The following is a 13,063-nucleotide window of genomic DNA, read 5'->3' on the forward strand; positions in this document are numbered from 1 at the left end:
AAACCAGAGAGCAAAAATTACAACAGTAACCACTGCCCAACGCCCAAATGTGTCAGTAATCAAAGACTTCTTAACTTCATGGTCCTTCAGACTATGTGCAGTCCATAATACAATAGAAACTGATTATCCAAGGCTAGTTGTAACTGTTGTAATCCTAAACTCAAGCTTTTGCTTCTCTTGCAGTGCCTTGGGTGGAACTAATGCATGTTACTTTGATTTCATAAACAGAAAGTATCTAAAAATCAGAGGAGCTGGGTAACTTTGATTAGGAACAAAAAGGATAACATTTTTAGTCTTACTTTTATATATATACATATATATTTTATCTTTTTTTAATATTTTATTTATTTGACAGAGACACAGCGAGAGAGGGAACACAAGCAGGGGGAGTGCTTGGAAGGAAGCCTCCCTCTCCCACTCCCCCCCCCCCTTGTGTTCCCTCTCTCGCTGTGCCTCTGTCAAACAAATAAATAAATAAATAAAATCTTAAAAAAAAAAAGTTTCTGTCACATTTTCTTCCACCCTGTCTTCCTTTCATTCTCCCATTGATCCAGCCCCAAACCCTCACTCCTTTCTTTCTTCAAGCACTGCCAGACACTGTGGATAAATACAAAATGAAGATTCATGGTCCCTACCCTTGAGGAGCTCACAGTGGTAGTGGGAGAGGGAGAAGCAGGCTTCCCGGGGAGCAGGGAGCCCGATGCTGGGCTCAGTCCCAGGACCCTGGGACCATGACCTGAGCCGAAGGCAGAGGCTTAATGACTGAGCCACGAAGAGTTCAATTCTTTGCCCATTGACACTGGCCCAAATGCTATGACACTGCAAAACTGAGATCATATCTTGTTTTTTTGGAAAACAAACATGAACAACAGTTCATTTTGCCCATGTCAGCGGAATACAACTAAGAAGTGAATTGGCTTAAAAATTTAATACAAATAAGCATACTTTGTCTACTTCCTCTGTAATATGGCACATCCCATTTGTATAGATAATAGACTAAAATTGCAAGTACAATAAATATTTGTCGATTGACTTGGTGTTTGCAAATACAAGCCTTGTTTTCATTTCAAAGTCTACATTTTATCGGTAATCTAAAAATATTAATTCCTATGTCTGTAATATCCCATTCCTGAGCACACGTACGTTCACAGTATTCCCAAACTGCTCCTTCCAACAGAGTTTGCTTGGGAAGGAAATTTCAGAAAAGCATCCATAAGGAGGAAAGCCCGATAACGCTGCTTGAGCTGTCAAGGTGCCCAATAGTAACTTACTGGTTCAGAGTAACAACAACAAAACAACAACAATAACAACAAAGAGCAAGGGGGGATGGGTGGAAAAAGGGGAAACTCCATCGAAGATGCAAGTGACAACTCCCAGTGGCTTTTAGATTCTATCCGCACAGGGAAAATGAAAAGGTTAGAAAACAGTGACAGGGCGGTGTCCCCTGCCATGTTTCAATTCACGCTGCACTAGTAACCAGCCACACAACTGCCTCACCCAAGTGGGCTTCCTCAGTGCCCAACTGTCCCCTCAGAATCGCAAGGAGAGCGGTACCCCTCCCCAGGAGTAACGATTAGGGGAGATCACTGCGGGCAGAAACTCCGCCACAGGGGAGAGCAGCCAAGGGGCTGCCTCCCTCCTCTGCAGTTCAGGAAGCCCTCTTCTGCGCGCAGGTGGGCGGGCGCCCCAGGCCGAAACGAAGCAGCGCGAGGAAGTGGGGGTACCGGTGGCCCTCCCAGTGACCCCTGCCCGCCCCGCCAGGGGGAGCGTCTGCGCCGCGGCCGGCGGCGGCGACCCGGCGGGCGACGCTGGGCGGTGGCTCGGCGGCGCTACTGCCCTCCCGCGTCCCCACCCCCCTCCCTGCCCGCCCCCGGCGCGGCCCTGCCCGCCCCCTCCGCCCCCTCCCGCGGCGCCATGCGCAGACTCAGTTCCTGGAGAAAGATGGCGACGGCCGAGAAGCAGAAACACGACGGGCGGGTGAAGATCGGCCACTACATCCTGGGGGACACGCTGGGGGTCGGCACCTTCGGCAAAGTCAAGGGTGAGGACCCCTGGGGCAAGGTTCGGCCCCAGCCCGCGATCCGGGCGACTTCCGCCTTTCGCACCTCTTCATCCTCCCCCGCCCCGGCGTTCCTCTCCCAGGCTCGGCAGCCCCAGTCCTGGCTCCGGCGGGAGCGGAGTCAGAGGCCACCGCGGGACTGCGGCGCGACCCTCCCCGGCTGGGTGGGGGTGGGGACCGGTCGCCATGGCGACGGCGCCGCGGCCAGAGGGGCTTGCCAGTGCGAGGGGCGGGGATGCGGCAGTGCGAACTTTCCCAGGTAGGGCAGGATAGGGTCGCGCAGCTGCTCCCAGCGCTGGGTGGGGGCGCCGGGGTCTCGGCCCGGAGCCTTGGGGAGAGGGCCTCTTGTTCGCTGGGGCTGTGCTCGCTCGGCTCAGGGCCAGCCCATCGCTTCCCTGGCAGTCCTCAGTATTGTCCGTATTTCCGTCCTCTTTAGGAGGTTCTCGACTTACCTGCCGGGGCTGGTTCTCAGGTGTGAAATGTGTTCCCCTCCCCACCTCCCCCAAAAGTAAGCTTGCTTTGGGGGTAGCTTACAGAATTTTAAAAAAAGGGCCATCTCGTTGGGAAGGATGACTAAATTTTTTTCGGAACAGTTAATGAATGTGAACTGGTCCGTATTTGCGATGCATGGTTTATGTTCTGATTGCAGACTCCGTGCCTTCAGTGTTTCTGAATTATCAGTTTTGCAGACTGTGTGCCAAACCTGGTAGGTAGTGCAGATGTTGCCTCCAGATAGTATTTATTAGCTCATTAATGTAGTTCGTTTCCATTTATTTTCTCAGGATATTTATGTTTTAATAATTTAGTGCACATTATTTGAACTTTTTTTCTTTTTTTAAGGAAAGTGTGGAATCTCTTACCCTTGTGTTTCAGCACAGTACTCTGGAAATAACAAACTTGATCACCAGTCCACCAATTCTGGCACAAAACGTTTAATTGCAAACTTTGTGAGGTGTAAATATTTTTTTTTCTTTAAAATATTTGACTTTGTTATTAGGGATGTAGAGGAAGGAAGCATGGAACTGATAAATATAATTCATGCATTGGCTTTGGATATATAATAACCAATGACTTGCATATACTAAGCTCTTGGTAAATACTTGATTTGAAAGAAAAAAGTTGTGAAAGTGTACAGTGAATTAACTAACTGAGCCTTGCTTTACCAGAGCTAAATAAACATTTTCTGATTTTATCTAGGGATGGAAGAGGAGAACCCTTCCTTCTCTTGCTCTTTCTGAGTCATAGAACTGGAAAATTGCTGTATAGCCCACAGGGAAGCAACTGCCTAAGCCTTCTTATGAAAATCAGCAAGGCCAACAATGTAAGAAAGTAAGAAGCAAATGCCAGAATAGGGTAATAAGAGCCATCAGGGTGGGTCTGTATTAGGCCAGTAAGATGTCTCTGTGCCCTCAAAATTATTTATCTTTGGCTATGTTGTCTCTTTACTTGTTAGCAATTACAAAGTGCTTTACAAATATTTGTAAGAAATGCCCAGTAATGCCCCCAAATAGTGATGACAGTCTTGATACCCTCACTTCTCCCACGGTTCTGCTTGTACTAGGATGCTCATCATTCTATTAAAGACCTGTGCAAAGTCAGGTCTCATTTTCTTATTTGCTAGGTGGCTTTTGGCATGGCAGATAGGAAAGCAAGAGAAATTTTTCATTTTCTGGATTTGATCTGTGATGTCGCTGTGACATGAATCCTTCCAGTGAGTGCTGTTCCTTAACCTTCATTCTTCCACATGTGCCTCTCTTGAAATATTATACTGTCAAAGTCAACCTTTCCAAAGTATAGAAAAGCCAATATTCATCAAAGAATCACAGGTTTCATAGATAGGGTTAAATTTGTTCATAAATACATTAGTTGATATTGGTCAAAATCCTCAACCAGTGCATTTTTAAGTTGTTAAACAGTTGGGATGCTTTTTACTCCAAGTGCAGTAATAGAAAATCCAACTCAACCTAGCCAAGAACATCTCTTTCTGTGGTTCTCTCTCCAAAGCATGGAGACTTCAGCATACCTCTCATGAGTCTCACTGGCTCATCCTGTTCCTGGGGCCAGGGATGCCATGTGCTAATTGGGTTAGGCTTGTGTTCCTAAGTAGGTACTAGCAAAGGAGATAGCATTACCTTTGGTGGAATATGGCCCACTGGTGAATGTGTGTGTGGTGGGGGCGTCTTCTTCTGAAGAACTTAGTATGGAGAGACAGGATAAATATCTATACAGAATGGGTATTAATTGTTAGGAGAAAGGCAGACATAGCTGCTCAGTGAACAGGCAAAAACAACTATTACAGTGGTGATGTTGGTAACTTAGCCTTAATTTGACAAGTATTCTTATCAATAATTTGATTAATCATATATTTCAGTGGAGATAATTTGGAGTAGATAGAGCTTTTAAAATTAGTTACACATTGGTAAATTTAACATAGAAAAGGAATCTAATAAAAGATATGATATTGATATGCAGAAAAATTCCCAATATGATTTTACATGCTTAGAAGAAATTTAATTTTGGGGGTGAAGGGGATTAAAAATTCGCAGTGATTATTTTGTTTCCTATTACAGACTAAAAAAGTCACTTGGTAACCTAATGATACCATTGTGAGGAGAAAGTTTAAACAGACTACTAGGGTTGGCTTGGGATTATGCTTGAATTATCTTTTATTATTCCCAAGTTATCTTTTTTCCCCCCTGGTTATCAAGGTGTTAGTCTCTACTCCCTTGCAGGGTCCACGTGCCTTTCCCCAGGTACAGCAATTATAAAAGCATGGATGAACAGAGAGTCATGTTTCTATTGCAGTAAATTAAAATGGCAGTTTTTGTTAAGTTTTCCAAGAGAAGAGAAGACGGTTTTTTTAGTGGTGTAGGTGGTCTTCAGCAAATAAGTTGTTTATACATGCAGCCTGTTTATTAAGTTGGTAAGTATTTTTCTACATAAAACTGCAATTTCAGGTAAATAGGTGACTATTCTCTTTATCTTTTTATTTAAAAATTTCTTTAAGGAGGGGGTTCCTAGCTGGCTCAGTCAGTAGATCATGCAACTCTTGATCTTGGGTCATGAGTTCAAGCCCCCACATTGGGTTTAGAGCAATTACTTAGGAAAAAAATTCTTTAAGGAAAAAAATCTGTATGTTGTATAAATATGTATATATCAGCATGGGTAGATCTCAAGTTTATAAGGTTAGGCCACAAAAACCAAAGAAGCAGAAGAACATGTGCTGTCATGTTATTTATATAAATTTTAAAATCATACAAAAACACCCAAACATTGCTAGTGAGAGTAAATTGTTGCCACCTCTATAGAGTGTGACAGTATTTATTAAGGTTAACCCAGCAATTCAACCTCTAGGAATTTATCTTATAGATATACTTGTGTGTGTATGAAATAATGAGTTATTCATTGCCATATTGTTTATGAATACAAAAGGTTGGAAATAACCTTTGTAGTAGGACAGTAGTTAAATTATGGCTATCCATACAATGATAGACCTTGCAAACATAAAGAAAAAAATGAGAGACTTTATATAATTTAAGAAGCAATTTCCAAGGTGTATTTTTAAGAGGAAGAATAAGGGGGTAGTAGAACAAATGTGTATAGTATACCTACCATTTGTGTATAAAAAATGGCAAATAAGGTATCTAAGTGTAACTACTTGCATATATATATATATAGAGAGAGAGAGAGAGAGAGAGAGCGTCCCTTTAAAGATACACATGAAACAGTTACACTAGTTGTTCAGAGTGGGGGAACTAGGTAGCAGGGGGACATTTCACTGTTTATCTTTTTGTGTTGTTTAATTGTGCAGTGCAGGTATTATGTATTCAAAAGAATATATAAAACTAAATTTGTAGAAATAAATGTAGAGAAAACATTGTTAGAGTACTGTTTATGGATTCACACTCTAGGGGAAGATAAACACCACATTCACGGTAGTGGTTGTAGAAAGGAGAAAGGGTTCTGGGAGGAGGCATACAGAACTTCACTTGCATCTGTGATGTTTTATTGCTTAAGCTGGTGGTGGGTGGAACATGGGTATTTGGTTTGCCTTTTGGGATGCCTGAAATGTTACATTAAGAAAACCTGCCTTTCTCAGATTTCCACTATAGCTTTTAAAGCTCATCCTTCTCCAGGATTAAGGTATTTCCCTTATACTTCTAGAAGTGGGATTTTTTTTTTTTTTAAGATTTATTTATTTGAGAGAGAGAGAGAGAGAGAGAATGCAAATGTGGGGGGAGGGGCAAAGGGAGAGCGAAAGAGAGAATCCTAAGCAGGCTCCATGGCTAAGCATGGAGCCCAACGTGCAGCTCAGTTATACAATCCCAAGATCATGACCTGAGCCAAAATCAAGAGTCCAGTGCTTAACAGACTGAGTTCCCCAGGCACCCCGGAGTGAGATTTTTTTTTTTACTCTTTTAATTTAATTTTTTTTTTCTTAAAGATTTTATTTATTTATTTGACAGAGAGAGATACAGTTAGAAAGGGAACATAAGCCGGGGAAGTGGGAGAGGGAGAAGCAGGCTTCCCGTGGAGCAGGGAGCCTGACTCGGGGGCTCTATCCCAGGACCGTGACCCGAGCCGAAGGTAGACACTTAACAGCTGAGCCACCCAGGTGCCTCTACTCTTTTAATTTTAGAGTGGGAATGAAATAGGTGATTAGAGTATCTTCAGGAGGTTATTCTTTGTGGCACCTCTTAACTATTTAAAATTTTCTCTTTCAAAGTATGATCTTACTTCACTTCAGGATTATATATCTGATTAGAAGAGCATTTGTTACAGTGTCCTACGGGTAGACAAAGTTCCCTTTGGAAAGCAATAACAGGTTGTTAGCTAGTAGTTGACTAATCCAATGTTCTTGTGAGGGAGACATTGTGAATTCTGGTAACTTTTGCTGTGAGTGACTTACAAGTCTTCCATGGCAGAAACACTTGTCTTCCGTTTTGTTCAGAAACAGTATCATGGGGTGCGTGGGTAGCTTAGTCGGTTAAGTGATGGACTCTTGGTTTTGGCTCAGGTCATGATCTCAGGGTTGTGATACGGAACTGCACATTGGGCTCCGCCCTGTGTGTGGAGCCTGGTTAGGACTCACTCTTTCCCTCTATCTCTTCCCCTACCCCCACTCACACTTGCTCTCTCTCAAGTAAATAAATAAATACAATCTTTTAAAAAAACCCAGTATTTTAGCACTACTGTAAAACAGTGACAGTCTGAAGAGTAAGATTTTGAGCTTTGGAAAGGGGGGTGGTTCTCTTAATGCATATTCTTGACAGGGTCTACTTGTTACTCATTGATTCTATGGAGCAGCAATTAATTTGGCTGCAACTAAGTTTAGTCAATAGAGAATCCTTTGCTTAGTTTGGAGAAAGCAGTTCAGGGTTTGGGGTGTGATATTGTGCCCATTTCCCCCCTCCACCCCTGCAATTTTCTACTGCATATTGATGGTGGGGTGGAGTAGATAGGTCATAAGACTTGGAGTCAGAAGGCCTATCCCACCTTGATCACTTAATAACTTTACTTCATCAAGTTACATAATCTCCTAGAGCCTCATAATTACCTAAATCATAGGTTTGTTGTGAGACTCAAATGTGATGTGTTTTTTTTCTAAGCTATAAAACACTATTTTCTTTTTTTAAAATATTTTATTTATTTATTTCACAGAGAGAGAGAGAGAGAGAGACACAGCGAGAGAGGGAACACTAGCAGGGGGAGGGGGAGAGGGAGAAGCAGGCTTCCCGAGGAGCAGGGAGCCTGATGTGGGGCTCGATTCCAGGACCCTGGGATCATGACCTGAGCCGAAGGCAGATGCTTGACGACTGAGCCACACAGGTGTCCCTAAAACACTATTTTCAAAAGTATTATGTTCCTGAAATGTGAATATTGAAGTTTGTTGGTAATTGGGTTCAAGGCAAAATATCTGTTCCTATAATTAAGGAAAACAGATTATCATATGATAGCTTTAAATTACCAAGATTTTGCTGGGAAGAAAGAGGGAGAAAGATGATACTCAGAAGGGCTCTTGCCTACTCTGAAAGAGAAACTATTTGAGCCATCAGTGTTGGGACATTACTTGAAAACCTTGGAGGGAAAAGTCTGTATCCAAGTAAGACAGGTTAAAAATGTTTAATAGGTTTCTTTAGTAGGCAATCCAGAGCCATTATTGTGTTAACATGCATAGTGGATTTTCGAAAGGGAGAGCATACATCGTTTCCCAGACTGACTTGCTTACAAAGTCTTTTTCTGTGTAGAGGCTTCAGTCCTAGTATTTTGTAGAGCATAATTCTTAAAATTCATTGTAATAGTTTTATGATTTTCCTAGCCCATAGAAAATTCGAATTCCCAAATTAGAACATTGGAGAGGGGGCTGTAAAAGTTGACTCCCGATAGGCTGTGAGGGTGAGACACAAATTCAAAAAGCAGAAAACTGGGGCACCTGGGTGGCTCAGTCGTTAAGCGTCTATCTTTGGCTCAGGTCATGATCCCAGGGTCCTGGGATTGAGCCCCGCATCGGGCTCCCTGCTCTGCAGGAAGCCTGCTTCTCCCTCTCCCACTCCCCCTGCTTGTGTTCCCTCTCTGGCTATGTCTCTCTCTCTCAAATAAATAAAATCTTTAAACAAAACAAAACAAAACAAAACAAACCCACCAAAAAGCAGAAAACTATGGAGCTGGAACATAATACCTAGGAGCAAGAAGTCCTATCCAGCTAACTCCCACAGATTGTCACTGTGTGAGGGCCCAGGGGCGTAACTGATACTCATACAGGTAGACATTTGCTTATATAGAGTATGTGGTATTCTTATTTTTACAGACAAATGAATAGAAGGTTGAAGTAATCTAACTTGCCCAGGTCAAACATTAAGTAAACAACCTTCATACTGGAAAGAACCCAGGTCTGTGTGACTACAAAGTCTATGTTTTGTACACAGATTGCCTTCTCGTGTAGAAGGATATGGGGCATTCAGCCCTATTTCTAAAAAAGGTGAATCTAACACCTGTCATTGTTTTTTTTTTCTTCCCTTTCGGATTTTTTAATTGTAAAGAATATAAAACAGTAGGTAAAATTTGAAAAAAGTCACTGTAGGATAACTATTTTCATTTTAGCACATTATCATTGTCATATAAATATTTTTGATATAGCTAGAAAATGTAGAATGCATGTATAATTTTTGTTTGCTCTTTTCATATTTACAAGAACATTTTCTGTAGTCTTATGAGAGAGTCTTTTATGTTGGAATAGCAAGGTATTAAACTGTTCTCTGAAATTGGTCATTTAGGTTATTTGCCGTCTTTGTTCTTAAATAAGACACTATAATAAAAACAATTATGCACATTTAAAAAAAGATTTATTTAGGGCCTCTGGGTGGCTCAGTTGGTTGGGCGACTGCCTTTGGCTCAGGTCATGATCCTGGAGTCCTGGGATCAAGTGCTGCATGTGTCTCCCTGCTCAGCAGGGAGTCTGCTTCTCCCTCTGACCCTGCCCCCTCTCATGTGCTCTCTCTCTCTCTCTCATTCTCTCTCTCAAATAAATAAAAAAAATCTTTAAAAAAAAGATTTATTTATTTGAGAGAGAGAGAAAGAATGAGTGGGGGAGGGGCAGAGGAGAGAATCTTCAAGCAGACTCCCGTGTGGAACCCAACCTGGGGCTCGATCTCAGCGCGCATGAGATCATGACCTGAGCCAAACCAAGAGTGGGATGCTTAACCGACTGAGCCACCCAGGTGCACAATAATTAGGCACATTTTTAAATCTGCTTAATTCTAAGTTAAATTCTGAGTAAGGGAACTACAGATTTTTAAAAAAATATATTGCTCTTAATGCTATTCTAAGATATCAGTTGCCCTTTTATTTCCCTAAAATGTTCTATTGGTATAACAGCCATGAAAAAGGAATTAGTGCACTAATTTTCCCTTAAAAAAACAAACTGATCATGTACTCTGCTTATTTATTTACTTAGTGGTAGTGTGTGTGTGTGTGTGTGTGTGTGTGTGTGTGAGAGAGAGAGAGAGAGAGAGAGAGAGAGGATTTAATTTCATTACAGTGGCTGTCATGACACCTTCCCCTCCCTTGCTACTGTTCAATTTTTGTTTGAATACTATTTATACAATCATACTTTTTTGATTTCTATTGCTTCAAAAATGAAGATATGCCTCTGTTTCTTCTAATTAATTTATAATTTGATGAAATGTTCATGTATTAGAAAAAAGTCTTCAGTTGTACCTTGATTGTTTGGTTATTGATTTCATTCTGTTCATTTAGCTTTCTTCTGGAGGGGGCTTCTATTATTCACAGGTGGAATAATATTCTACTCTGTATTGTACATGAGTTGAATTTTACTTGATTCCCTGTTCTTTGTCTATCACCATCCCTCTTTTTCTTACTAATTTCTTCCTCATTTTTGGTATGTGTTCCATAAAATTTTCTGTCACATTTCTGCAACGTACTGCTATCTAAAGGATTTTAATTGTTCTGTTGTAAAATTCATCCCGCTCTGCTCTTTGTAACTTCTATATTTCTTTTTTTTTAATTTAAAAGATTTTATTTTTAAGTAATCTCTACACCCAGTGTGGGGCTCGAACTTACAACCCTGAGATCAAGCGTGCCATGCTCTACTGATTGAGCTAGCCGATGCTCCATAACATCTGTATTTCTTATCACCTTGTGATAGTTAATTTTTTCTACAACATTCATTAGTTCTTGGATGAGCATTATTATTTTTTTTAAAGATTTTATTTATTTATTTATTTGAGAGAGCGAGAGAGAGCACATGAGAGGGGGGAGGGTCAGAGGGAGAAGCAGACTCCCTGCTGAGCAGGGAGCCCGATGCGGGCCTCGATCCCGGGACTCCAGGATCATGACCTGAGCTGAAGGCAGTCGCTCAACCAACAGCCACCCAGGCGCCCTAGGACATTATTAATGTCTATTCTTTCTGCTTTAGACTTTTGCACTTTAAAACTTTTTGGTTTTTCTTACTTTACAGTTATTTTGGTCATCCTCAGAGGCCAGGAAAGTCCCAGGGACCAGGTTGCTTTTGGTTACTGCTGTTTTCTGTGGCAGTGTTACCGGCATATATATAGTAGATGCTCAGTACATGAATGCATTTGAGAGAATGCTTTGAAACTCCTATTCCAGTTCCTTATTTAATGATAGAATATACATCTGGAGTTTCAATAAGACCCAGTTGTTACTTAAAGTTAATTGGGATTGAAATTCGGTTGAGCAGGGTGGGATATGAGGGAACTGTGGTTGATTTGTAATGAATTGGAGTTCAGTTCCAAATGGATTCTGCTTTCATATTCTTTCCAAATCTGAGTCTGCCAGTAGTTTCCAGTATTGTGGCTGTCCCAGTCTTGTTTCAGCTATGCAATTAATGAGAGGGTTTCTACTAAGCCATTGCTTGGAGATTTGGGGGGTAGTTAGGACAGATGAGATTACTACTTGTTCAGGTATCAATACACTAGGTCTGAGAAAGAAGGTGCTTCCTGAATTGGGGTTTAACAGTCAAGTTGACTGCTCTTAATCGCATCTGATTGATACAGGAGATTGGAGAAGGCCTTATCAGAAATTAGAATGTGCTTCTAATTTCCACAGTCCATTTCAGCTATGATTATAGGTTTGTCACTAATTTCATGTATATTTTAATGAGTTTTTGATGGAAGTATGTCCAGTGCATTCTTACTCTGCTATCTTTCAGGAAACTTCTGTAATTTCTTAGCCATAGATGGTTTTGAGATTAGTTGAGCTATACAAATGGAGGTTGTAAGAAAATTTAGAGATTCCATTTACATTGTAGTAGTTTAAAAACTTTTGATTCTGTGATAATGCTTTAGGTTAGGGTAGACTGTGGTGCAGTTACACATTTGCTCACTTGCTGGAAAGATTTGTATTATAGAGGGATTGTGCAGGTTAAAGAATCTGGACAAAATGGAAGGTGGACTTCGGTGGTAAATTGTATTTTTGAAAAGGATTGAGACATACTCTGACTTAAATACTTTTCTTGGAGTCTTACTTAATAAAGACTTTTTTCTCCACATGTGGAATATCTGTATAACCTAACCTTTGGATTTAATATTATTAAAACATTTAAGGAAAGTAGTAAATGCTTAAAAAAATTCAAAATAATGAGGAATTACCCCATCCCCTGCCCCTCTCAAATGCTGGGGTTATGGTGGGGTAGAAGAGCCGGCTCATCACTCATTATCTTGGTTAGCTGGTAGGGGGAAAATGTTGAATTGTTGAAAACCATTGGACCTGATGATCTGTAGAGTTCTCTTTAGTTTCTAAAATTCTATGCTTTTTATTGTTATATCATCAAGAGCAAATATTAAGTGAGGAGCAAGCAATGAGTGTTTTGTCTTTTAGAAAGATAATTTAATTATCTTGTTGCTCCCTTGCTTTAAAAACCTGCGGTGGTTCATAATCCTTGAGGGTTTTTAAAGGGTGGGCAGGCTCAACTCCATCCCAAATCCCAGATCAAGCGGGAAAGCTTGATTGGAATAATGAGGAAAAATTCTTTGTTTAAAATAATGTTTTAAACATAAGAAGTTTAAAATATCAATGTTGAGTTTTCAACTTGTAAATAGTAAGAAGTATTGTATTCATCTGCTAAGGGTTTCCATAACAAAATACCACAGACTGAATGGCTTTAACAACATATTTTCTCACAGTCTGGAGGCTTAAAGTTTGAGATCGAGGATTGGTGCCTTATGAGTCCTCTCCTTAGCTTGCAGATGGCTGCCTCCTCCCTGTGTTCTCACACGGTTTCCTGCGTGTACCCTGTTGTTTCTCTGTGTGTCCAGATTTCCTCTTAGAAGGATATCATGAGTCAGGGTGGATTAGGACCTACCAAAACTGTCTCATTTTAACAGTCATTTCTTTAAAGCCCTATCTCTAAATACTGTCACATTCTGAGACCAGGGTTAGGGTTTCAACATATGAATTTTGGGGGAGACACAATTTAGTACATAACAAACATTAATAACTAAGAAGGGATTTCTTTTTTTTTTT

The 13,063-nt window shown here is 40.9% G+C and overlaps 1 protein-coding gene across 5 annotated transcripts in view; it reads left to right on the forward strand.

Moving 5' to 3' along the window:
• Positions 1–1,899: 1,899 nt before the first annotated feature.
• PRKAA1 (protein kinase AMP-activated catalytic subunit alpha 1) overlaps positions 1,900–13,063 on the forward strand; it is a 31,350-nt gene continuing 20,186 nt past the window's right edge. For 2 of the 5 annotated variants that reach the window (XM_028097997.2, XM_028097999.2), the window contains exons 1-2: positions 1,955–2,041; positions 3,257–3,380. Coding sequence is in view for 1 of the 5 variants with exons in the window: in XM_028097996.2 (XP_027953797.1) it covers positions 1,915–2,041 (127 nt within the window). In the remaining 4 variants the exon portion in view is untranslated. Of the gene's footprint in view, positions 2,042–2,300; positions 2,319–3,256; positions 3,389–13,063 lie in introns of those variants that run through there. The other 3 variants (XM_028097998.2, XM_088023516.1, XM_028097996.2) reach the window with 3 other exon arrangements.

Source organism: Eumetopias jubatus, unplaced genomic scaffold (assembly GCF_037043125.1).
Source record: "Eumetopias jubatus isolate StellerSeaLion01/CBP00866 unplaced genomic scaffold, mEumJub1_p1.0 scaffold_5, whole genome shotgun sequence".
In the NCBI taxonomy this organism is placed as follows: Eukaryota; Metazoa; Chordata; class Mammalia; order Carnivora; family Otariidae; genus Eumetopias; species Eumetopias jubatus.